The sequence below is a fragment of the Atheta coriaria genome, unplaced genomic scaffold (genome assembly GCF_025399875.1).
Source record: "Atheta coriaria isolate IRGN ID8LTWV9N9 unplaced genomic scaffold, Caltech_Dcor_3.1 hic_scaffold_9_pilon, whole genome shotgun sequence".
Lineage (NCBI taxonomy): Eukaryota > Metazoa > Arthropoda > Insecta > Coleoptera > Staphylinidae > Dalotia > Dalotia coriaria.
In genome coordinates, this window is record NW_027045451.1 from 8,904,405 (window position 1) to 8,930,919 (window position 26,515).

Sequence of the window (26,515 nt, forward strand, 5' to 3'; positions counted from 1 at the left end):
AACAAAAAATGATTTTAAGGTTATTTTAGTGTTTTTAATGCTTCAAAAATGATGATAAACTAAGTTTTACTCAAGAAAAAACTCGAAAAAATCGTTTTTATGGTGGATTATTGTTTGAAAAACTAAAGCAATCGATCCACATGAATAAAATTCAACACAAACGCAAAACCTAAGCATTTATGTTGGTGGTCGTTGTTGATATCGCGGGTTAGAGGGCTGAAAGGAGGTCCTCGAGTGCTCGAGTTCTTTCCGAACGCCGGACGGATGAATAATAACACTCGATCATCTGGCTTTGTTCATTATTTCGCCGCGTTGCGGCGTGCAAGTGCTTTTATTCGAGCCTTCAACCATTCATTCTTTTATTCCATCGAAATCATCTGGAAAAGCTGCGATATGAGACGCTAAACGTCAAACCAGACGCCACAAACACGCCATCTGGCGAAAAAAGATTCCTCAATACTCAAGACTCTCCAAACAATAAAAACGAAAGCAATATCTATTAAATAACCTAACCTAACCTTAAAAAATCACCACCACTCGATAGTTGAATAATCTAACCTCTAAATAATTTTTGCGTGCGTTTTGCGCCCGCAAATTTGTTTGTATAATGTGCGTTTTATGAGTTTGGTGCGCTACGCGCCGGTTGCATTATGATATGTACAAATAATTAATCTGTTTGCGCGGCGAGTCCGTCACCTAATTAAATCTGCTTAATAATAAATAAATAACGCACACATACACGTTTGTCTCGACGCAACTCGACTGTGCGATGTTTGCACGCCATCTATGTGGCATTTGTTTGTTGAAACATCAATAATATTTGTGTTTTGTTTTGTTCTGTTTGATTCGGCGTGCGTTATTTGTTAATAAACACGTTTACATTCACCGTAGCGAATTACACGCGATAAACTTTTCCCAAGATGGCCGGCGTATGATGCATTGTCTTAAACATACCTGTCACGTCTCATCAGGAATCATCATCATCAGGCGATTCTGAAATGGAAAAAATACTAATTAATTGTTTGTTATTAAAAAAACAATTTATTAAATCAAAAAACACAAATACAAGTCTGGAATAATATTTAATGGAGATTAACAATTTGCGACATTGTTTGGTTTATCGTATTGGCAACACTGTTAATATTTTGATATAAAAAATAAATGTTTAGTTTTGTATTGTAAAAAATTTCTAAGCGCATTTGCATGTTTACGCATTGTTTCTTCAATTGTCGTTTGTTTGAGTTGTGATGGCGTCATTTTAAATTTCCGGCGTGTGAACAAAAAATTCTCCTTTCCTGCTTGGTTTGAAATTTTTGTTTCGGAAATCGTCAAATCGTCAAATGTTAGGAAATCCCGATATGTACTACGGATAGTTGCGCAAACAACGCAGCCAACTGCAAACTGCGAGCTAGAAAATTATGCAAATATTTGACGAAACAAATGAAACATAAAACAAGCCGAATATGAACAAGGACAATCGAGAGAATCAATTCAAACAGCAGAAAATAAGAAAAAAACCAAGTGTGAAATAGTAATTCACAACGATGTTAATTATTAATGATTCTGTGAAAATTCAACACTTAAATCACTAATGAATCAATAATAATTCAAAAAAATTTCAAACACACATCAATTATTTTTATTATAATTAAATTAATGTAATAATATAATATTGAATGTAACATTTGACCTGGGGCGTTTTATTTTTAAACCTCCGACCTAATACATGATACATGACGTGACATAACCTATGCGTGTTCGCGTTCGAAAGTTGGAAAGTGAGGTTATCACAGTGTGGGGTGGCCGGACGTAAAATTACGCAATGAATAATTGAAACCCTGTTGCATATTGCAGCGCGCGTTCGGGGTTAAACACTGACTGAATTGACTGGGTCGGCCGTGAGCCACCCCCCCAAAACCCCGCAGCAGACCCCTAGGAGGTTCTCGGACTACAAACGTCGGACACGCGATGTCCGTATGCTCGATATGTTCAATATTCACTTGCAAAGTTGCCGGGTGGAAAAATTCGCGTGTTACGTAGCATAAGTACCTACAAAACGTAAAAAAATACGAAAGCGTTAGAAATTGTTTAACTAGTAATTATGCACTATAAATGCTAAGAGATGAAAAAGTGATGATTTTTGGTTATGTTTATTAAGTTGCCTATGTTTATATTAAAAAATTGGAAGAACATGTTAGGTTTTTTTAACAATGTGAATCATTTTAAGAAAATTTTATCGTTTTTATCAATTTTCAAGATTTTTCTGATTAACTTCTCTATTTTTTATGAAAATCTATTGATAGAACTTACTAAAATATATTAAATAATACTTTAAATCGTGTGATACTAAAAAAGTAGAAAGTTTTGGTTATGTTTAATGAGTTGCCTATTTTAGTATTAAAAATTTTGTAGAAAATGTTGGTTTTAATAGCAATGTGACTGATTTTAAGGAAATTTAAATGTTTTAATCAATTTTAAAGCTTTTTCTGAATAAATTTTCTGTTTTTTTTTTAATGAAAATCTGATTAGAAAAACTCCCTAAAATACAATAAAACGTGAAAAACCCTAAAATCATCAAGTAACGTTAGAAATTGTCTAATACTATACCCAAATCGCATTAAAATTGCAATTTCTAGTTATTATTATGCTCTATTAATTCGAGAAGCTCAAAAATGCAAATTTTTGGTTATGTTTAACAAGTTGTCTATGTTAAAAATAAAAATTTTGTAAAAAAATTATGTTTTTATACCTACATGAATGATTTTAAAGAAAATTTTAATGTTTAAATCAATTTTCAAGCATATCCTTCAAAACTTTTGTGCTTTTCATGAAAATCTAATAATAAAACTCCCTAAAACTCCATTTGCAAGACTCCTATATCCTATACACCCGAGCACAAACTTCCACCTACGCTCAACGTCTAGTTTTTCCACCAGTCATTCACTATAGGGCAGAGGCAGGAATAAGGGAGGTCTACACGCGCGTCGTCAAGATGAAAGACGTTCGCTCCCAAGCCGCCGCCACCGCCGCCGCCTTTCTATTCGTTTTCGTTCGCATATGCGTCGCGCTCGGCTCAGAATTTCCGTCATTTCTTCGCCGGGCGCACGCCTTGAAAAGGAAGTTGCTGAAAGCGAACCGGCGGCGGCGGGGGCGGCTTTGTATCCGGCCTAAACATATTACTTTTCGAACAATATATTCGCGCACATACCAGCTGGAAACGCGAAATCAAATTGAAAATAAAAAAATAAATGCAAAATTCGTTGCATTTGCAACTTAATATTTAGTATTAAATATCACATCGGTTTTATTCATTTATTTTTTATGCGTGTGTTTGATGTAAACATGTCAAAAACGAATAAAACAAATGTCACTGGTATAATTGCAATGTGAGGCATACGAGGAGTGAACATATGTCCAACTGTTTCGCTTGTTATCAGTTGATTTGTAGCCGGGATTGCGACGTGATTTAATAACGTTTAATGTTGGTAATGTGCGTCCACCCACCCCGTGGCCGCGCGGCTTTATCGCGTTTTACGACTTGAATGCTTTCGTGAGCACCACCCTGGTCACGCTCATTGACAGTTCAAATTGTGTAATGAAATTATTTCTCGCGCTTCAATAATTCCACAATCAAAACAAAAAAAATCAAAAAATAATTTATTTTGGTTTCTAGCAAAAGAAAAATAATAGTTAATAAGATGCAAATCCTCTGAAATAAAATAAACACTTGTTTCCCAAACACGGCACCCTCGCATCACTCACACCCCCCTTAGGGGATGAAGCTGGTGTGCGTGTGTGTGGGATGGTAGGAATCGTCGAGCACCGGATTGAATTTTATTAGCCGGAGATTTGTTTCAATCATCCGAGCGCATACGTTTATTGCGTGCGCCCTCAGGGGGTGCGAACGTGCGTAAGCACCACCAGGCAGCAGTTTTGGCAAGGTCTTAAGCCGACGATTGTGCGTTCATTACGCGCGAAGCCTTCGGGGCGTAAATCTGGCCAATACAAATTACATCTATATCTGATGCGCCCCCGCGTGACCTCCACATCCACATGTACGCTAAGCTGCAGTGAAAGAGGGTGACTTGGATTCTTATTGCTCATAAACGATTTCACCACCACCAGCACCACCGGCGGCGGTGTGAACAACTGGCAATTGTCGGAGATCATGAAATCATCACATTCAATAGCAGTTTGACAGATGACAGTTTACAGTTGACAGTTGACATAACCTCACATTATTATGTATTTTATAATATTTAACCTGATATCTTAACTTTTGAATTGTGAATAGGTTATGTTGGATTAGGTTCAAGTTTTTGTAGAAAAGTATAGCAGTTATATTTGAAAATGTAAATATTACCTCGATTAATATTTGTTTTTCCTATTATTGTCGTGAATGCGTCAAACAAACTGTGCTTTTGCACACAATCACATCGTATACACACATACAGTGACAAGTTTTTACGGGTGTAGTGGTTCTACTTAATCACAAAACAAAACATCAGTGCTACTATTTTAATGTCAATGATTTAGTAACTAAATATGTAAATATGTAATACTAACCTACAAAATGGGTCAAAATATGATTATTGTGGTTTTGAAGAGAATTAAATCCCATAATCTCATTTGTATAAATAAATTTAGATTGGTAATTAGTAAACTTTTGGGTTTTTAAGAATAATTAAGGTTAAAACTCCTTAAAATCTTAAAAAACTGTCAATTTTATGCACTTTTGAGGTTAAATACACCTCATAACCTAATTTTTAGCATCAAAATCATACCATTATCTATAAAATATATCTAGCAGCAGTTTTTGCTTTACATACCCACAATTTATTTACCCCCACCTGTAAAAACACAAAATAAAACAATTTAAACAAATTTTTCAATAAAAATCTAACTTTCCTCACTTTTTAACCTTCAAATAAATCACTTAAACACTTAAAAAACCACTCTCTAATAAAGTCATCTCATATCACCCCTTATTCCCAATATAAAACCAGAAAATGTATTAATGGCAGGTGGAAAACGAGCGATGAAATGAAGAGTGTTCCATGTGCACCTCCCCCATCGTAAGCGATTTTTCAATAAACGAAATGAAATCAACTCACCCTCTACTCTCTCGTGTGCGTCTCGTGCAAGCATCAATACACGTACGTACGCCCGCAACGCGCATAAAAGCGCATTGAATGCATCAACAATGAAAACGAAACGCAACCGACGTTCAGTACTCCACTGAGCGACGAAGAAAAACACAAGGAGCGCATGGTGGGAAACGTAATAAACTTCGATAAGGAAGAGATGAGGTCACACACTCACAAAAAACATCCCACAGGAATAAGTATAAAGAAAAGCAAGTACAGCGGTTGCCTAAAAACGCTCTCAGTGAAAATACATTTATAAGTCGACCTTCTGAATGAAAAATTTGGAAAATTGTTCATATCACCAAGATTTACCAATGAAAAATTACAAATTTATGTTAAATAACAAGTTTAATAGTCAATAAATAGTTGTAAATCATAAAATTTGTAAAAATCCTTCTTAAAGTCAATGAAAATCGCCTTTGAATTTTGAAATTTTAAAAATTTTGTTAAAAAAGGTAAAAATTAAGGTTATGTGAATGTGTAACGTACATAACCACAAAATTTACGACTAGAAATAGTTGATTCTCTCCAGCGCAATCTGGCAAGCGACGATGTGAGGGATGAAAGTGGGCACGCGCCCTTGTTTTCGTTCGTACACACTACACAGGGCCGCGTGCCAGCCGATTGTTGTTTCGATTGCACGACGGACGTGATTTCCACGTTGTTCGCGCGCGGCTTTGCGCGCAAATCCTCGCGTAATGTACTTTAAGTGAAAACTCCACCGCTCTCCGAGACGCAAAACACGTGATGCGTAATTTATACAACAAGATTAAACGAAAACAATCTCAAAAACTTACAAAAATATTACAAAAAACACAAAATAACCTAAAATAACCTAATAACTGTTTATAACTGAAAATAACTGTTTCAGGTAGATGAACGAGAGTATAGCAAGGTTATGTTTTTTAAGTTTATGCTACGTGAATGCGGTCCGTGTTCATGATTCGGGCATCAAACAGTTAGCGAGTGCATCCAGGCGCGAGTTGAAAGGACCGCGCGGCGTCCCTTTATGTCCTCGCCGCCCGCTCGGGGAGATCGACTACCCCCGCCCTGGTAATTAATTCGGTTGCGGGAGCGCGCACGGCCTTTATTCCGCCTCGGCGGCGTGTGCGTCCCTTGAGAATTCCTTCGCAATTTGCAAATAAACTCGCCGTCGTCGTCGTCGTCGTCGACATCGTCTCGCAAGTTTTCCGCACCGCACCGCAGCAACTCACTCAGTTCCATTCAGACAAGACGCAAAAGAGAAAAGTGAAGAGATATTACTTCATAATGATCAAAACTACCACAATTCATAACCAAAAAAATAATTTCAGTTAAAAATTGAAAAATTGAGAGATGTTAGAGAGATAATATTGTTAACAATTCCGGATTGTGGATTTTAAAGTTTTGCGCGTTGAGTTATATTGGGAAATTTCAATTAACTTGTACGTTGCGGGTTGTGAGGGGGCGGTCGAGGGTTGTTCCGGGTGTTTTCTCATAACTGGTCGCCGGCGCGCGCGTTATTAACTAATACGTTATAATATAATCACTCGGGGCGCATCCGCTCGCCGGCGCTTCGGCAAACTAATAGTGAGCGCTCGCGCGTTTTACCAAACCCCTTGCACACCACCCTCATGCCGGGTGGTGGCCGGCGAGCCGCCTCGTGGGACGGCATCGATTGAAGCGCGCGCCCCGGCTTTGATCGTGTTCGTTATCCTGACAACTCTCCCAGAAAAATCAAAACATTGGCACAATGCACGAATTAATTACATGTGGAATTACATTATCAGAAGGGTGAATTAAATACATCCCTTGAGAATAAAAACTTTATTTTTTTAATATTTTTTTATTTTTAAACTAAAAAATTAAATTTTACGTGTTTTTTTCATGAAATATTGAACTATATAACAATTACTTGAATTTTTGTATTCTTTGAGGTTGATTGAGTGGATGCGGTGGTCTTTTTCGCCCACCCTGACACCACCACTGACACCCTGTGACACGTATACAATGACCGGCCGTAATCCGGCGCACGCACGCACATAATGACACAGTCGAGGCGTGTTACACGTATCGCCGGACGCATAAACCTCTTTTTCTCAATAACTTCAATTCATTCATTGAATGCGGCGGTTGGTGGCATAATGAGAAAGTGAAGTTTTGAATGCAACGCATGTGCCATTGTGTGTGTGCTACAACTTGTCATAATATCGCATTTTCGGAGATTTCCGTGGCAGTGAAGAGTACTCAAGTCGTTCGCATGCAACCGTACGACAATCACTTTGATGCTGAATGAATGGGTATTAAAAGTATTAAAAGATGCCATGTTTTTGTTGCTGACACGTAACATAATGATCGTTCATGAGTAAGGCTCGGGGATTTGTCATTGAGCTATAAAATGGTCTTAGAATTTTTTTAAATACGAGTAGGATTAAAAAAAACTTGTTTTTTGGTTTGGAATTTCGATAAAAATGTGTTTTTTGCAAAAATAAGCAAAAATATCAATTCTAGAATTTTAAAAAATTGCAGAAACTAAAGATAAATAACAAATAAAGCTTATTTTAGTATTTTTTATAATAAATTGCATTTTTACGAACTATTTTAATCAAAAAACTAAATTTAATTTGATTAACTGTTAATTTAAGCCATTTTTAAGGAGTGTTGCAACAGATTATTTTATATTTAATATTTGTTTAATTTTTTTTCACATTATTTTGCGCTATTTTGCATTAAATTAATTTTTTTAACTCAAATATTACAATTACTATTTTATTACAATAATAATTAATAGTACTAAAATAATAAACTTTACCTCTATTTTTTACCAACATACCTAAAGAAAAATTCCCCCACACACCTAATGATAACATATAGGTTATGTTGAATGTGTGTACCTTGGCTATTTTAAAAAGAACTCTTATGATATTTACCAACCACGGCAAATGTTATTTATTCAATTTTTTTTGTTCATCATCACACATTAGCCGCCTGCGGCTTGCGGCCGATGGAAACAAATAGTTTTACGCAAGCGGTTTTTCTTTGTAATTTATGTTCGCCGACGTCGGCGATGGCGGCGATGCCGAAAGATAAAACAACCAAGCCGCGCGCGCGCTCCAGCCAATGCACGTAATGCAAAGGTGGCCATAAGACGACGAGAGCGAGTCGCACGCTCGTAACAATTTATTATTAGCTTGTTACGAACTTTACGACTGGTTATATTGTGTTTGCGCGCGGCCGCGGCGCACCGAGCGCGTTTTATTAGGTTTTCCGAGACGAGAAAAGCCGGGGACGCGAGTGCAAGAGTTTGTGCATGATTTGCATGGAAATTATAGGTAATTAATCGCGTTTGATGATGAGACATGCTTGAATTAACATGAATTAACTCTAGGAGTGGGAGGTGTATGGTCATAGAGAACAGGTTATAACCTCAAAACGTAAAAAAATATATGGGCGGAGCTTAAAAGAGCATACCTAATTTATGAAAAAATAGAAAAATTGTGTTTTGGCGAGATTTTTCAAGTTTTTAAGCAAAAATTAAATCAAATTAATAGATCAACAGTTATTTTGATTAATTGTGACTTAATAGACGCTCCTAACCTCAAATTTACCTAAAAACTTAATAATTTATCAGAAAAAAATTGAAAAAAAGTCAACTTTTTTCAAGTTTTTGATAAATTTTAGAACAAAATATCGAATCAAGTTGATAATTCCTATAGAAGATAACTATACTATTGTACATGAAATACTATCCTAACCTCAAATTTACTTCAAAAATTAATAATTCATTAGAAAAACTAAAAAAATTATAAGTTTTTCCTCGTTTTTCAGAGGTTTTAATCAATTTTGTAACAAAAAAACAAATAAAACTGATGATACTAAAATTAATTTGAGAAGACAAGAAATAAATTACGTTCCTAACCTCAAATTAACTTCGAAAAAACTTAAAACTTTCTGTTTTACCAACTTTTTCACTGGTTTTAACCAACTTTAACACAAAAAACAAACAAAATGCTTTTTTAAATATCCACAACCTAAAATTTGTATTGAAATTTACGGTTAAACGCATAAATGAGGTTATACCCCGTTTTAGTTCAGTTTCGCAGCGCTCTAGAGCAATACCACTGCCTGTAAGTAAGCGCACATACCCATACAACTTGTGTCAACAATCGCTGTGCGCAGTGTGACTGTGTGAGCAAACAGCAAACGAGCGAGGATGCTGCATGCCGTAATTCATATTAACCGCATGGTCTCATGGTCTCGCATGGTCGCATGTTCTCTTTGCGCGCGCGGCCATATTATTCTCTCTGGCAGGTACCTACACACACTCACATATACTCACAGTACTCACGGCGCGGCGAGATAAGAAGCGCCGGATGTGATGTGCGCGCGCGGGCGGCCATCTTGTGTCAACAAATATGCACACACATGAGAAAAATCTCTTGACTAGTACTACATAGGTAATATCTGCTTAGTAAAACCAAAACTTTTTTATTTTATTGTTTTTATTTGATTTCTTCGATGAATAATGCTCGACGATTGATTGATGAGTCAATCTGCGGTGGAAATGTGAAAATAAAAGCGATTTTAAAATGTGCGCCTCGTGGCAATATCTTCACATGCGTATTGTATTGCATATGGCGGCTGAAATAGGGAAGATGTGCGAGTTGTGCGACGCTGTGACGCGGGCTGTTTGCTTTTCCCGGTCCTATGTACATACGCTTTGTCCACGCCATCAGCCGGCGTCTCCGTCGCGAGATATCGTTCATATAACGTCCCTCAAACTTAAAACGCGCGGCGCCTTCGTTTTCCATATTCACATATTCTCACTATACTTATTCTCAAAATGTTAAAATCCAACTTTTTTATTTTAAAATTTTTAAAAATTTTAAATACAACATGGCGGATATTTTGTAACACTTAAGTAAATCTACTGCCCGTCTGTCATGACTTGTTAGTTGTGAGATATCTATGGTACGTAATGAACGTACATAATGGCTTCATGAATATGTAAATGGTGTGTAGCTGTAATGGCAGCAGGCGAGACGTGCCAAGGCTATCCGGCCCCAGCTGGACGACGCTTCTATCAGGTTATGAACACTCCTCATGTCCGCCGCCGAGCAAGTTCTGGTATCTTTTAGCGGATATTATAAAGTGCGCTCGACGCAGCGCGCTTGTGTTGCCGTCGTCGCGATGGACCCGGCGATGGACTTTATCAGACGGCGACCAGCGCCGATTGGTTGTGTACACAACGGCTGGGTGGGGCGTAAACGGTTCAGAAACTCACGAAGCGACGAAGGCATGACCCACAGCGAGCAAACTCGTTTCACAACCTTCCATACGCGATGCAATACTAAGAAAACGTCAAGAAACGGCGAGTTTAACTCAATAAGAAACGTTTAAAAAATGAGAAAGATTTTTTTTTGTATTGGTTAATGATTATTTGAACATTAAGTAGATAATTGATTATTATCAACTAAATATTTATGTTTACACATAAGATCTAGTTAGTATAGATATATTTTCGTTATCCTATTTAATTGAAGTATGCAATTTTGAAGTACAATTGAAGTACTATTACGGGGAAGTCCCCTAGTGGCGGACACCTAAGGTTTATTATAAATAAATCAAAAAATATTTGAAGAAATGTTAATTAAATTATGACATAGGGAAGGTAGCATAATTTGGACCAGCGCCTAAGTTGGACCACCACGATATCCGCGGACTGTTGAAGTTTATGCAAAAATTGACTGGCCCCTTGTTTTACTCTTATTTATAAACAATTAATGCAACTATTTGGGTTAAAACTTGCCGCGTGCTTTCGTCGTGACAACAACTTCGTGTATCATTGATTATCAAATCTATTATAACGACGTAAGTGCAAGAGCTGTTAAGCCGTTAAAACGTTAGTTTTACCGATTATTATTTTATCATCAGAAAGCTTCTTTATTTATCTATAATTTATAGTATTAATTTTGAGAGGTTATGTTATATTAAGATTGTCGTTGATCATTAAATATAAATTCTTCAAGTTGCCGAAGTTGGACCGAAGACAGGCACCGGAGTTTTAACAGGGAAAACGTATATCATTTTTTCGACCTCCTAGAAAAGCTTGTGGACGAGCACAAATCTTCGAAATGATTCACTGTATGAAATGCCGCACTTTGGTTTATACAAAATGTGCTTGTGTTACTGCTAAAACTAAAATTTACTATTGTGTCAATAGCCGTTAAAAAAGCATGGTCCAATTTAGGAAACCGCGCGGTCCAATTTAGGAAACCGGTTTCTTAATTTGGACCAAAAACACAATTTTTTTAAACTGAAATTTGAGGGGTATAAATATAATTTTTACTTAAACCAAAAATATCATTTTGTTGGTAAGCCTTGTGAGTTACTTTTCCGCTACTTAATTTTTATTGACAGTTTATATGTGGCTCTATAAATCAAAAAATATAAAAATGGTCCAAATATGGCTACTTTCCCTATAGTAGATAACAAAGTTAGAAATCAAATTAAAATAACAAAAATGCAACCTCTGTTAAAAAATAATTAATACTATCAATCAAACTTTGGTAATAAAAAGTATAGTTTTAAAAAGTGGCACCTAGTACCGGACACATATTTGTGCCATACCCCTAGCACCGGACATTTCAAATAAGTCATATGGTTAGGTAGGCTACCTTGTTTGGTATTATTTACATATATACAATTGTGAAAATTCCCAGAATAACGCTGTGTACATTATCTCTGATACCTATGACGTTTGCCAAAGTTTAACTTTCATTTTCAAAAAAATCATGATGTTCATTTATCCGATTTTAGATATAACTTTTAGGTATAAGTGTTTAAAATAGAATTTAAAAAATGATTACAGATATTTACAATATTTTATACCTAGTTACCTATGTTATTATCAAGAGACAATGTAGAAACATGAAAAACATAAAAAATATCAACATAATTCGTAACAAGGCCGTAAAATGTAACGAACGCTCAACAGCGAAAAAAGTGGAGAATAGGTCACGCCGATGGGAGCCGCGGCGCTTATATAATATTTATCAGCGTTTCGGAAAGCTTCGTGCTTTTTTTTCACGTGCTTCACGTACCTATGTGTAATGTTGCTTTTTTGTCGCTTTCGCGTGCCGCATTTGCCAACAACAGTAGGTACAGTCGTTGCCACTGTGGCATATAAAATATAAATGTTACAATGTTATGTTATGAATAGGTATATGTAAGTTATGTTAGGTGCACACAAGACAACAGTGTCAAACTTGCTTAAATAAAATGTAAAAGTGCTTTAAATATTTATGAACACGTTAGAAAATATTCTAGATGGTGGTTTAACTATGAAAAATTATTAAAATAAATACCTAATAATCACTTGGAATAGATATTAGTCTCTCTAGAAACTGTTTTTCCATTTGTGTAAATAAACATCATAAATAAATACGTGCAAAATACACAGCTGATAAAATGACCAAAAAAACCACATTTTGGTTGGTTCTACTTGTACTTTGAAATACATATAAAAAAACGACATACGATACAGTACACTTTCCATTTGCTTATCTCTAATATCAAATTTGCACCCACATACCTACTTGAACAGATAGGTACCTAAATATTTGAACCAAATGCCTCTACCTATATCAGTTGAAAAGTAAATCTTACCTGAAAACAACGCTCATAGACAAAGTATCCACCACAACTTTGTTCATTTTGATTACTTTTAAACAAGCTTTCAATATGGTACGTCCGCAATTACTGTTATTACCTACCTATAATTATTTTAATTAAATTTGCACATTTTTATGTTTCAGAACAAGCTCATTTTATCTTTGCTTATCCTCGAACTAATCACAACTACAATTGCAACAAACCACATATTTCCAAAAACATGCGAGAAATTTCTCGAAGCAAGCCGTGACTTCGACAACCTTACATCATTGAAACTTGTGAAAGAGCCTCATGTACCACCAGAATATATGCCAAAAGCATGCCTTAAGAAATTGACTAAACTTAAAAAATTAGAGATATTGTCTATCAATTACTACAGACTAGATGATACATCAATATGTTTGATTTTGAGAAACAAACCGAATTTGAAAGAATTCTCAGTAGGTCAAAATCTGCTAACTACATTCAACTTAGCTTGTTTAAATTCCACAATAAACTTGGAAAGGCTTGTAATCAACAATAACCCGAACGTAAAGCTAACAGGAACATCAGAAACAACCAAGAATATTAATAATTTCGAGGCAAAAGGTAATCATTTTAAAGAATTTCCACTTGACGACAATTGGCCAAATTTAGAGAAGATCACAGTAAATCGCAACGATGAACTCGACTGGCACACATTTAATCCCCAAAAATTTCCAAGATTACAGTTGGTAAACGACGAATTGCTCAACGTGTTTTTGCAACGACATATCATTCTTCCAACGAAAGTTGATCAAGATGATCAAATAACTACTACTACGAATACATTAATCACATCACCACCGATTGCAAACACAACACATGAAATAAATTCAACCGTCCACGCCAATGGATTAACTTTAATGGAAATTCTTATCTTTGGAGTGTGTGTTACTTCTTTAGTAATTTTGGCATTTTTTGGATTACGGAGGATACTAAATAAACGCCGCAATACTACAACCCAAGAAGAAAATGCTGAAGTCGGTCTCATAGATCGGTTTATCAATAATAGGCAACCTATACAATCCAAGCCATAAAGCCAAATTTAATTTTGATCAAAATAATGTAACTTGATTGGTAGGCATTTGGTACATAATGTACTTATTAGTTTCTAGTAGTAGTATTGGTATGGGAAATCTATGTAATCTTCTTAATTCTTATTCATATAATAAAATTGTCATTGAAAAATAAATTTCTGATTGTTTTCACAAGTAGCTAATACCACCTAACACGAAACAAGATTTATTCCCTCATTAATTAGTCCCAGCGGCAATAATTCACCACCAGCCAACGTGTACGACAATTACACGTACATCCATTAAGCGTCGCATTCACTCGGGTAACATGTAACGATCACATAACCAATATTAATGAAGCGAAAACATGCGAGCGCGGTATTCACATCGCATTTCCGCTTTTTGTCCCGAAAAAAACACAGGTATAGAATACAACAACCGGACAGACGACCCGATAGATTATTTCCTCACCCACACACATCAACAACAACCCCTTCTACAACTTGACCTCACTTCTTCGTCCCGCCGCACATGCATAATGCATACATAAATTATTACCGATTCATATTACACATTACACATTATCCAACGTTTTGTTGTGGGGGTGAAAAATAGGCGCGCAGTGAAAGAAAAAGTTTTCGAGTGAAGTGATCGCCGTAATTGTTCGTCGATTGCCCGTTTGACACGTGACCTGCGTGTGAGTGTGAGCGGACGAAAGGGTGAACACCAGGACGGGCGGTCAAAATAATAACAATACACGCGACGAATTGCGAGTATCGCGGCATCAGGACACAGTGACAGCGACAGCACACGTGAACGCCGCCTGCCGACGCTCCAGAGACACGTGGAGGATAAAACGTCGCAGGAAGTGGTTAATGACTATCTAATGATATAATAATTTTGATATTATTTGAGAAAGTGAAATTTCTCATAAGGAAATGTTTTATATGACGTCATTAATCAATAAAAATATTTTAATTTTAAAATTGTAAAATTTTGTTGATTTTGATAGTTTAACATCGTTTTTAAAAATAAGTTTTAAAAGAATTTGAATGATTTTTGTAATCTCAAGATAAATCTTGCAAAAAATCGGAATTTTTGAAGTCTTGGTTAAGATATTTTCTCAAATTTATGTTTTCCATTTTTTCTTGTGTGATATTTAAATTTTTCATTAAATTTTTCAATTAATCTCAAGTTTTTATACAAATAAATTTGTATAAAAAGTCATTAAAGTGAAAAAAAAATCGATTCTAACCTAAAAATTTTGCAATTTTTAAGATTACCGTAGCGTAACATTAATTTTTTTGTTAAATCTCAACAGGATGCAAAAGATTATCGTAATCCAAAGATAGATCATCCAAAAAATCGGCATTTTATTCATCCCTCATGCATGTTTCTAACATTTTAGTGCACTCGTCACGCGCTTTATCCCATTAACCGACCCCGAGGCGCAGTTTATCCGCTACAATAGCAAATTTACCGCATAATGCATGTTTCCTTGCAAAAAAAAAAAAGAATTCCAACAATCAAAGACATTTATCTCAAAACCCAATGATTTGTTACTTACAGCAACAAACCATCACTATGAATGAATCCGAAATCTACGTTTTTCTATCACTAAAAGTTTAGTATTCGCTCCTGGCTATAAATTGATCTCTGTGCATCACATCCCCGGTTCCTGTATGCGCCGGTCTTATACCCTATGTCGAAAACGCTGAAACACCCTTTGTTTATTTTAAGGATTGCAGTTTGCCGGTCTACTTGTCATCATCTCGCGCTAAATGCCAAAAGCGAGTGCGTGTGCGTGAATCGAAAAAAGCGCCGGGCCAGCATGCCTGCGCGCAGTCCGCAACAATCAAACGTGGCAACTGCCACCATCCCTTTTTGCATCCCTCCTCGCGCGCGCTGACGAATTTTCAATAGCGAACAACTTTGTGAGCAAACAGAGGGTGAAATAAGTTGTAAGTTGCGAACGCCGTGCTATACACAACCCAACCAAGTCGGAGCATAGCATAAATTTGATCGTCGTTATAAATAACTCATTAATTCCATTCATACACCTTGAAAAACCCCGAAAATATAAATTTTTTACCATCAGCGCCATCTGTAGACAAAACCAGTATTTGAGGTTAACCGAAATCTGTGAATTAAAATTAGAGCGCGCATACAAATTGAGCGTAAGTAATCAATTCGATTTTGCTTTCGCGTTCGTCGTCGCCGTCGTCGTCGTCGTGTCGATAAACGTCGGCCTAATTAAATATGTTTACACGATCGTCGATTGTTTCAATGTTGACGACGCACAAACAATCGCGCATCGCAAGGCATTCGTTCACTTCTCTCACTCATTCGCATCGCGCAAACACATTCCGGACGAAAATGCGCGAGCAAGACGGTCGAAAAACAATCTAATGGAAATGTAACCAAGTTCAGCGCGCCATCGCCAAACATGTAAATATAACATCTATATCTGAATCTAGCCGAAGGAAGAAATGCGCGACGATTTAATACGTAAACAAATTTGTCTTGTTCGCAAACAGAGATGAAAACCGGTCAAACGTTAGGCAACACACACAACACACACATGCATACATACAATGAGAATAAATAAAACAAACAAATCGAATTTAATAGACTTATCGGGATGCTCATTAGCTTATTATATGATTACATGTATCTATAAGCAACTATATTGCTGTGTAATAATGCGCGTTAGGACGTGCATGTGAACTTTGACTTTGAGCGAATGCGTTTAATAACATTCGTTTGTTTGCCTCCAGTGCGCTATTGCGCATGCACAATGCAAATAATGCCAGACTGGTCGAATTCCAGGAATGCGTGTGTGCATGATGCTATGCTCTCAAACGTGTGTTGACCGACTTTGTTCGATTGTTTTGCTACATTTGCTGTGGGTTACTCGGATTGGAGTTACAGCACGCATCAGCGCAATGAGATGGAGTGGAGTTAATCAAAATTTGTTGTCAATAAACATGCAAACAGTAGAGGATTTACCTTTGTATGCTCAGAAATCCTTTATATTAAAATCGGTGTTAAATATTAAAATATTTTGAAAAATTGCTTTCTAATACTCAAAAATAACTCATTTTGATGGTAAAAATGTTAGTTTAGGGGATAAACAATTATATTTTAGCAGAAAAATTAAAATCTTGTGTTTGGGCATTTGGGCACAGCTTGTGAGGTCAATGTTAAGTTAACAAAACGAAAAATTTCAATTTTCTTCGAATTAATCAGTAAAAACAAAATTTAACCTCAAAAATCAATTGAATTGCCAATGGCTGCTATTTCTTCAGATTTCTGATTAGGTTACAATAGAGGAAGTGACGTCAGTGTTGAGTTATGCACTATAATTGGTGTTTTATTTTATATTTGAACGAATTTATGAATTTTTCAATATTTTTTAGTTAAAATCTTGCACAAAATAAAAGAAATAAATGTTGCCTTCCTACTTTATACCTCAAGTAACATTAAGTAAGGTTATGTTATAAATAAATACGTAATCTTTGTAATTTTCAGTAACTTTACAATTTTTTCACTATAAAGCTGTAAAATGCCTTAACGTATAACCCAAAGTCAATTTTCCACCCGCTAAACATATTTGAATTAAACATCGTGCAAATAATTATAAAATTAAACACTCCACCGTTGATTTTGTAGTAAGACGATGATGCTACAAGGATGCGTGTCGGCTGTGTAGCGCGACTAAACGTGACACACTAATGCACGTACAAACAATCAAATATGTGCTTATTACTCGATTTACACACGCGTTACATTCGTTTATTTTGGCCGCATCGTCTCTCAAACAATCCAGCATCAAATCAAGCACTCAATGCGCACAGAATACACCAATTTCTTCACACAAAAACTACACGAAGATAATCAAACTCAAAAGTGTTGACGTCGAGATTTTCTGCAAATTTATCGTGAATACAAGTTAATATTGAGTCTGGCAATGTAAGTGTATAATGTAAGTACAACAGAATAGTTATTGAGGTGTCGCAGTGCTTATTTTAGGTCAACAAGAGTCAATCTGATGTGTGTGCTTTAAATATTAGGTTCTGGGGAGAAAATATTTGTTAATGACAATATTGAATGTTGATTTGTTGGTTTAACATGCAGAAAACGCTCAAAATTTAAACTAATTTCGTTCAAAATCACTTTTTTGATATTTTTCTGAAATTTTCTTTTTATAAAAATGGCGTCACTTCCTCTTCAAGTTTAACAGTCAACGACATGTCAAACAAACTGGCACACAATGTCTTTACCAATATCCAATGAATACCAACCCGAATAATACCGAATAATGCGTTTTATCGAGCGTGAAACCATGATTTTCGAGCATGTTTTCACGGCGCATCAATATTTTCACTCGCTTCACGTCTCGTCATTCATTGCTTAAGCGCACACCAATACAGCAATTGCACTTAATTCCTCTTTTTCGCGTCCGCCGGTCGGCTGAACGCTTTGTTGTGCCGACCCATTCAATATTTAGTAATATTGATTCAGAGGCGAACAAAAAAGTTAGCCGCAAGGCACATTTGATGAATAATTCAAAAGCAAACAAAATCTTAAATCAAAAATATATGTAAGTCCAGAAAAAAAGCATAAAATTACATATTACTTACTATATTAGTTGTTGAAAGCATTACTTAAATTTATTTTTTAAGTTAAGTTAAGGATAAGAATTTTATGCTTTTTGACTTGGTGGACGGGCGATGACGGCCGACAACGCGGCGTCAGACAGGCTCGTACTAGATTCAATGTTTGCTTTTCTTATTATAATAATTATTTATGCATAATGAGTGCTCATTGGGTACGGTAAGTACCAACTCGTGTACTTGAACTAACCACAAGTGTATTAAAAAGTGTAATAAATCTATAAACAAAAAATTTGTTCCACAAAAATACAAAATGGCCGCCAAAAACGGTTTTAGGTTCATAAATCAATAAAAAAGAAGTCGACAATTAGTTTATAATTGTTTAGTGATTTAAAATGCTAAATATTACGTGGAAATTGTTACTTTAAGGTGAAATATGTAGTTTATTACTTATTAAAAGAAAAAACAATGTATTTCATTGTTGAATATTAGATAAATAAGATTTTTAAGGTAAAAATAAATAAATACATTATTTTTCTGTGTTTTTATGCCAAAAAACTATTTTTCAAGCATCAAAATACTTGAAAAATCAATTTTTGCTTTAAAATATTCAAAAAAATGAAATTTTGAATACAAAATCACCAAAAAACCTTTTTTTCCAATGTTTTAAACAATAAAAACCTTATGCATTTCTCATCCTGTCCCCGTGTGTGACATTTCAAGCCGTCCGAGTTATTAGTTATGCAAATATCCACTCTCGTGGATGCTCAGGTACTAATCTATTCATTTTTTTTCGGTCTCGAAATGTTCGAAATGCCTCGAAAAGCAAACCCATAACGGCCAGGATGAGATGACCGAAACCAGTATGCGTTTGTGTGCGCGTTTAGGTATGTGTGTGCGGCGTCGATATTGAAATTCGAAGTAAAGAATGAAAAAAGCGGTGAAATTTCATTCGTGCTCGAAGCGCGCGCGGCGCGGACGTTCGAATTTCAATTAGGAGCACTGTGCAAACGAGGAATTCCATCGGCGTCACATTATCGACGAGGCTCTAAATTATTTCTGGCCGGCAGCGCCAGGCTCTGCTGCTCTCGGTTTGTTGCTTTTCCAGCTGTGTCTTCCGATCGCGCGCGCGCTCAACAAGTTGTATCATCATAATTAACAATCAGCGTGATTAATAATCAAGCTTTTGTCATTTTCTTCAATCAATATTATCTTTATTCATCAATTAAGTTCGGCAAAATTTACTAATCAAACTAAATGTAATCCTAACTAAAATTTGATGGAATAATGGAAATAATTCGTTGTTTTTTTTCGGTGAAAAATATTTGTTTTGTAAAATTTAGTTAAAAATTTGTTATAAATGCACCATTATGTGAGCCTTTTAGTTTATTCGCGCAATTAAAATTTATGAATTAATAAACGACGATTAAAAACAGTTTAAACGCTCTGTTAAAATGCAAAACTGCTAAAAATCATGATACTTGATAGGAAAGCAACAGAATAAGCACAAAATCAATTGATAACAATCCATAACTAAGATAAAAACCAATTATTCTTTTTAAATATCGCAAAAAAATAAATTTTTAATATAAAAACAAAAATTTACCAAAAAGTATCTTTAGCATTTTTCATAAAATTATGAACATTTAAAACATGAAAACACTGAAAATACCTACTACAAAACATTTAATAAATACGAATTAATTGATTTCATATCAACAAAAATACTGTTTATAACTAATTTTTAATGAAAAAAGTCGTAAAATAACGATTTTCGACGTTGTAAAATAAAATCACCGAAAAATCAACAAAATTTACGATTTTAGAGTTTCAAAACTTGAAATTTTATTAACAAAACATGTAAATATACAGATAATTGTCCAATTTTGTTCAAAAAATAAGCTATAATGACATTATTGTAATAATTATATTATTATACACTACAGCACTACCCAAGTCAAAATTTTCCACTCGTTTGCGAGAAACCCTGATACGAAAAGCAAACACAATGCGCTGTATGACAAAGAGACAATCGTAGGAAGCCGTTGATTCACATTCAACTTAAATAAAATACATACTGATAAGACGAAAAGATGATTCATATCTACATTACAAAATTATTACCTATCGAAATTTACCGTACAACCAATATTAAATAACCTACCACTCAAATATTTCATAGTATAGCTACCGTTGAACGATTAAATATTACCCAAAAACATGTGCATAATACAACATGCATCATTTTGTTTATATCGAAACACACCGCCGCCATTTTGCACAGTAAACATTTACCGCAAGCGTATCAAATTGTTCCCAAAACCGTTCGCGAGTTTTTCCAAACATTTTACATGTTTTGAGTAAATTAGCAGCCCGCCCAAACCGGCATTTAACAATATTAACTATTAACGTTTCACGCACGAGGACGCGTCGACGTCGCGCTGCGTGTTTGCCGGAAAACAAGCGCGCTGCAAACATGGCCGCCGGTTTCATTTCATATTCACACACACAGCGCACACGCCCCGCTGCGTTGCAATGCCAGTAATTGCCATTATTTACACGTTTTACGCCCGCAAAACAAAAATATATATTATGTTTTCCTCTAACACACCAGCCCACACACCGAAATGAATCCAAAGAGAAAACCCAGCTAAATATTAAAAACAAAAATAAACTCGAAAAACATTCGTCTACAAATAAATTATTAATACGTTTCGGTCAGTGAGTGTGACTTACATTTAGGGCAAACTTTTGTGGTCTTGTTGTAATGTAGGTATTACGGCGTAATTTCGCAAAATTTCGACTCTTTCAACCGCGTGTAACTACGCGCTTGTTGATGTTAGGTTATGTGTATGTTATGCTATGTGGATTCGTTGTTTGCGCTCGCATGCTCGCTGCCGTTTTCAACCCTTGCATGCACTACATTTATATTTGTCTAATAAAATTATTATTTTGTGTGTTGCTGCAACACGAACGCAAACACACACGGAGCGCGAGCAAATATTCAAATAAAACCCTCGACGGCGGCCGCGCCACGTCGCATAAAACGCATTAATGTTTGATGATCCGGGCTTGATTATGTAATTCGCACTCTTTACACTCACTTCAAACCCTTAAAATCACATTATTTCTTTGGACAGATTTATTAACAAGCCACACAACCCGAATGCAAAATATACAAGTGTGTATTTTAGGTTATTTTTGAGGAAAAATATGTTTTTAGTCAAAAATTTAGATTTACAAGTAAAATATTGCTTGTTATTATAGTTTTTTTATTAATAATTTGTAAATTGAAGTAAATTAAACATTAAAATATTTATTTCTTGCAATTTTTAAGATTTTATAGCAATTTTTTGAGCGTAGACAATTTTATAGACTATTTTCGTGTATATTTGGTTGCCTACTCTCATTTTAGTACCAATTCTCTTTCTCATGCTCAATTCTTAGTTTTAAGGCATGTGGAATACTAATAATGCACTCTAGCGCCCCCTCAGATTAATTTTTATAACTAAAACTATGATAAAAACTCAATACAAACTTTCATCCCTTATTTTACATCCTTTTCCTCATTTTTTACCCCCAAAAGCCATCCAATCTCCTATTCCAATTAATAATCTATAACACTGTAAAGTTTCATCAAAATAACTTCACTAATTCTCACATAAAAGAGCAACAAACAAACAAAAACACCAAATTTCTAAAATTACTCCCAGCCATCTATTTTTAGTCCTCTAAGCACGCTAGTGTTTGATTTCAATTGTGTTACAATAAATCTCCTCACTTTCGAGCCTGATGTGTTTGATGGCAAAACAGGCGGGTGTTTGCGCTGGGCGCGTTCGCAATTTACGCAGCGGCGGCGGCGGCGGCTGTGGCGGTGGGCGCGCTGCTCGCTCGCCGCCTCCGACGACACAAACACCGATCGGCAATCGCAGCGCAAACGCGCTAATAATAATTTAATCTTATATTCAAATTTGCACGCAGATCTAATTCCGACATTCCGCCCGGCGTCGAAAGCCACGCCGACGTCGACACGACTTACGCACATACAAACGCACATCAATTTACATACAGTGTGTTTACAATTGACTCACAACACAATGTAAACACCACTAAAACTCAACACAAAATAAAAATCTATAAAACTAATAATGATATTAAAATAAGTACCTAATGATTATATTTTAGTCAAAGTTGGATTCTAGTCTGAGATTTGTTTTCGGATGCAATTTAAGTGTTGATTGAGGTTAGATTGAAACATAGACCAATCGAGTGGAATTGGTAATGTCATCACATCGAGCCCGACACCGCCTGTAGGAGAGACACGCCGGGGAATGTTTGTGCTCGCGCCCTCTGCGATGATGCGATGGCCCAATATTTAGATATTTGCGCCGCGCACATAGATACACACGCACCGGGTCCTGTGCGGGGCAGGCTGTGTACAGAGTCGGACACTCGACAAAGTACATCACTAACGCACCAACACACCAACACACACACACAAACGGCATACATAAACACACATCAACAACACACAAATGGAACATCGGAATTCGTAGTACACTGTGGCACGTAAACGATTTGTTGACGTGCCGACGGCGTAAATAAACAAGCAAGACAACAATTGGACAACAAAAATTTGCGCGCGCACACAGAACAAAAATGTTATGATCAAAAGGCTGAATTTGTGATTCTGTTGTGTGTATTGGTATGCAAATTATTGTTTATAATTACTAACGCGCGCGCGGATGCAGCGAAAAAATTGAGCAGAAAGAATAACAAAACACGAAAAACAATTCGGTAAACAAAAGCGGCGAGAAGGGAAAACGAGCGCGCGCGCCGGAGAATCTGTTTGAGCTCATAATATTGACACGATAAGTAAGTAGACAAATTTGAAGTGAACGAGCTTCAATGAGTTCGATAAATACGAAATTTTTGATTCGATTCGAGTGCCCATGGTAGACACACGCAGAAACAACACACAGTTAATTGCTACCAACTTCCGAAAGCTTTTGAGCTTAAGTTAACGCGTTGAATCAATAGCAATTGAAAACGACTAATTATTTTAGGTATTTACAAATAAAATCAAGGATCTAGACATAGATTTAATGAAATATCAATTCAAGCACTACTTGTATGTGTTAATAAGTTATTAGTTTATGAAAAATTGTTTTTTTCATCAAATTTATGAGCAAAATGATCATTTTTAGATTTTTTTGCAAAAATGTTCTATTAATTCTATTTGTTCTAATTGCAATGTTTCTAAAGAAATTTCAACGAAACCTCCTGTTTTTTGACATTTTTAGTCAAGATAATGTTTTTTTTCCCAAGATAAATATTTTTTCTCTATTATTTTGCAAATTAATCACATTTTCAGATTTATTTAGGAAAAAAAACAATGTTCTCTACAAAAATATCTTCAAAATTGCAATTTTTTGACGTGATAACGTCTTTAAAATCGTTTTAGTCGGGTGACATGTTCAGAAACTGTGTCACGAGGCCTCTCGAGGCCGATCGCAGGTATACCCCCCTCTCGTTATAACGAGAGAGAGACGGACCGATCTCCCTTCTCATCTCGAGCGCTGCCAGTCATTCCGTGAAATCCACACGAGCGGAGGCAGGCATAGCGTTCGAGTGACTGGACCGATCTTCCGTCTCTCTCACTCTAGCGGCATACAAACGAATGGAGATTTTCTCGTGCGGTTAAGTTTTCGTTGAATGTTTAACAGTAAAACAAAATGTGAAGTGCAAGTGAAGTGTTACAACAATTGCAACAAACAAAACTTATATCACCAATAAGACGTTATCACGTAAACATCTCGATCGTAAACCTACTTTACAAACAACCATTTTTTCAAATAAAAATTCTACTAAATTGAATTTTAAACAAAATAATAATTTTTCACATTTTTCTCTTGGCAAAAACATATTTTCTGTCCAAAATATTCTATAAACTGCAATATTTCGAGACCAATTGTATTAAAAATAGTTTTTTCAGATCCTTCGACACCATAATCACTTTTCGAACTCTTTTTGGCCGAAAAATAAGGAAAAACTCGCAAAATTATTCTCTTAATGGCTTTATTTGCAAACAAATTTCCACCAAAACATATTTTTTTGCATACTTGGACAAAATAACGACGTTTTAATGCCTTTTTTGCCAAAACAAATTATTTTTCCCTAAAATATGCCCCAAACTGCAATTTCTACAACCAAAAGTAAAATTTACACCAAAACTTAAATAACTATGTGTAATCCGCAACTAAAATAATCAGATTATAACCAGCGTAGCAACTAGAATATAAGTCAAAATTTATGAATTTCATTCCGCAACTGGGCCTTAGTTTTCGACTTTAGACGATACTTGAGACCCATTTGTAGATCCTCTTAAACAAGAACAACGATTATGCTACTCGGCGACTGTTTGCCAACAAAATGCGTTCCCAAGTCCTCTCCACTTTCTCAACAGCCAACTGCGAACTGTACACGCAGTGAAGTTAATATCTGAGGGTCCGAAGATCCCAAGTCTAAACTCTCGCTGGCAGGAGGAGAAGCAAGCAAGCAAGCAAGCAAGCAAGGAAGGAACTAAGTAGTGAGCGCAACATCTGCGCGGCGCAGATGATAAGAAGTGCCGAAGGAACCAAGTGTTCTCCGACTGATAATCTCGAGCGCAAATATACATGGCAAAGCTTCAACTCCAGGAGAGTTAGAAGTTGCTATATGTATGAGTATATCCAGCAACTCCAACTGAAATGCTGTGAAAAGCACTGTAAAACACCGAGTTTATTATCATAATTTGGCATATGAAATAAATAAATATTCAGAAGTATATTAAACCTCAAAAACAAATTTTTCTTCCTTTTTTTTGCTTATTTTCTTATAAATCAAAAAGTTTTTGCCTCCAAACTGAATTTTTATGACCACATTAAACATTTCCTATTTCACTTCGCATTCTTCATCATTCGACAGTTGAAATGTTTGTTGGGCTTTAAACCTCGTTCACTTTTTTCCATCTTTTTGTCCGCTTTGTTCCCACATGTGTATTCACTCTTCACATGTAGAGTGAATGTATGTGTGTATGTGTGGGGAGTCTGTTTAAATATTCATAATTTTATTCGGCGATTCGCGGCTATCGCAAAACGCACGCCGGGAAAAACTCGACAATATCAGCGCGCGCCGGCCGCACACTCCCGCTTCCCTCGGCGCCACCCCCGCTTTGGTCGACAGTTGCGTCGAAGCCTAAGCAAACACTACACCAGCCGGCACACGCACGCGCGCGCGCGCTCGCTCACCACCCCCGTGCTTGTCCAAACAATGTACTCATCAATCAAATACCATCCCTCTGATATTCCCTCATACTCTTCGGTTATCCTCTCACGAAAAAATACGAAAAATACAAAATATCAATACACTTTCATTTCTACACATTAAAAAACCGCGTTTTAATTATTTGCATTCGGTGAAATTGTTTTTTTGAAAGATATTCTGTGAAATGCAAATATTTTGCTAAGAAATTTCTAGGAATCATTTTGTTTTTTGACATTTTTGGACAAAATAATGCCTTTTTAACAAGAAAACCAATCTTTCTCTTGAATATTTTATAAATTCCAATATCTCCAAACAAAATTTTAAGCAAAAATGTATCTTTACCTCGTTCTTTTGCTAATTAATCACATTTTTTAATTTTTTATTCCACAAAAAATTGTATTTCTGCTCAAATATCCGCGGAATTGCAATTTTTCCAAACAAATAGGTACGAAAAACACATAAATATCAATGCACTTTAATTTCTACACATTAAAACAATCCGTATTTTAATTATTTTCATTCGGATGATTTTCTATAAATCGAATCACCGAATTAAAATTGCGTTTTCTTTCAAGCCGTAAATTTTCTTCCAAACCATTTCCTGTTATTGGATTCCTACACATTGTTGATGGTAATGAACCCCCGCGTAATTTCGATGTGAAAAATGCCATTGCGTCTTCTTTCGTTATAATCGCCCTCATAAACTTTAATTCATTCAAAGATAATATTTCTTCATCATTTTCAATTTGTTTACCAT

General features: G+C 35.8%; 1 protein-coding gene and 1 long non-coding RNA gene across 2 annotated transcripts in view; one reads left to right on the forward strand and one right to left on the reverse strand.

Annotated features, from left to right (window-relative positions):
- The window catches only part of LOC135798669 (uncharacterized), a 48,669-nt gene that overhangs the window by 19,811 nt on the left and 2,343 nt on the right, over window positions 1-26,515 (reverse strand). Inside the window, exon 2 of the long non-coding RNA XR_010549763.1 lies at window positions 955-993. This is a non-coding gene — a long non-coding RNA (uncharacterized lncRNA). The remainder of the gene's footprint in view (window positions 1-954; window positions 994-26,515) is intronic.
- LOC135798863 (uncharacterized) lies at window positions 12,784-13,915 on the forward strand. The gene is made up of 2 exons (XM_065311833.1): window positions 12,784-12,872; window positions 12,944-13,915. Exons 1-2 carry the CDS (start codon window positions 12,870-12,872, stop codon window positions 13,856-13,858), a joined length of 918 nt encoding a protein of 305 aa, XP_065167905.1. The 5' UTR covers window positions 12,784-12,869; the 3' UTR covers window positions 13,859-13,915.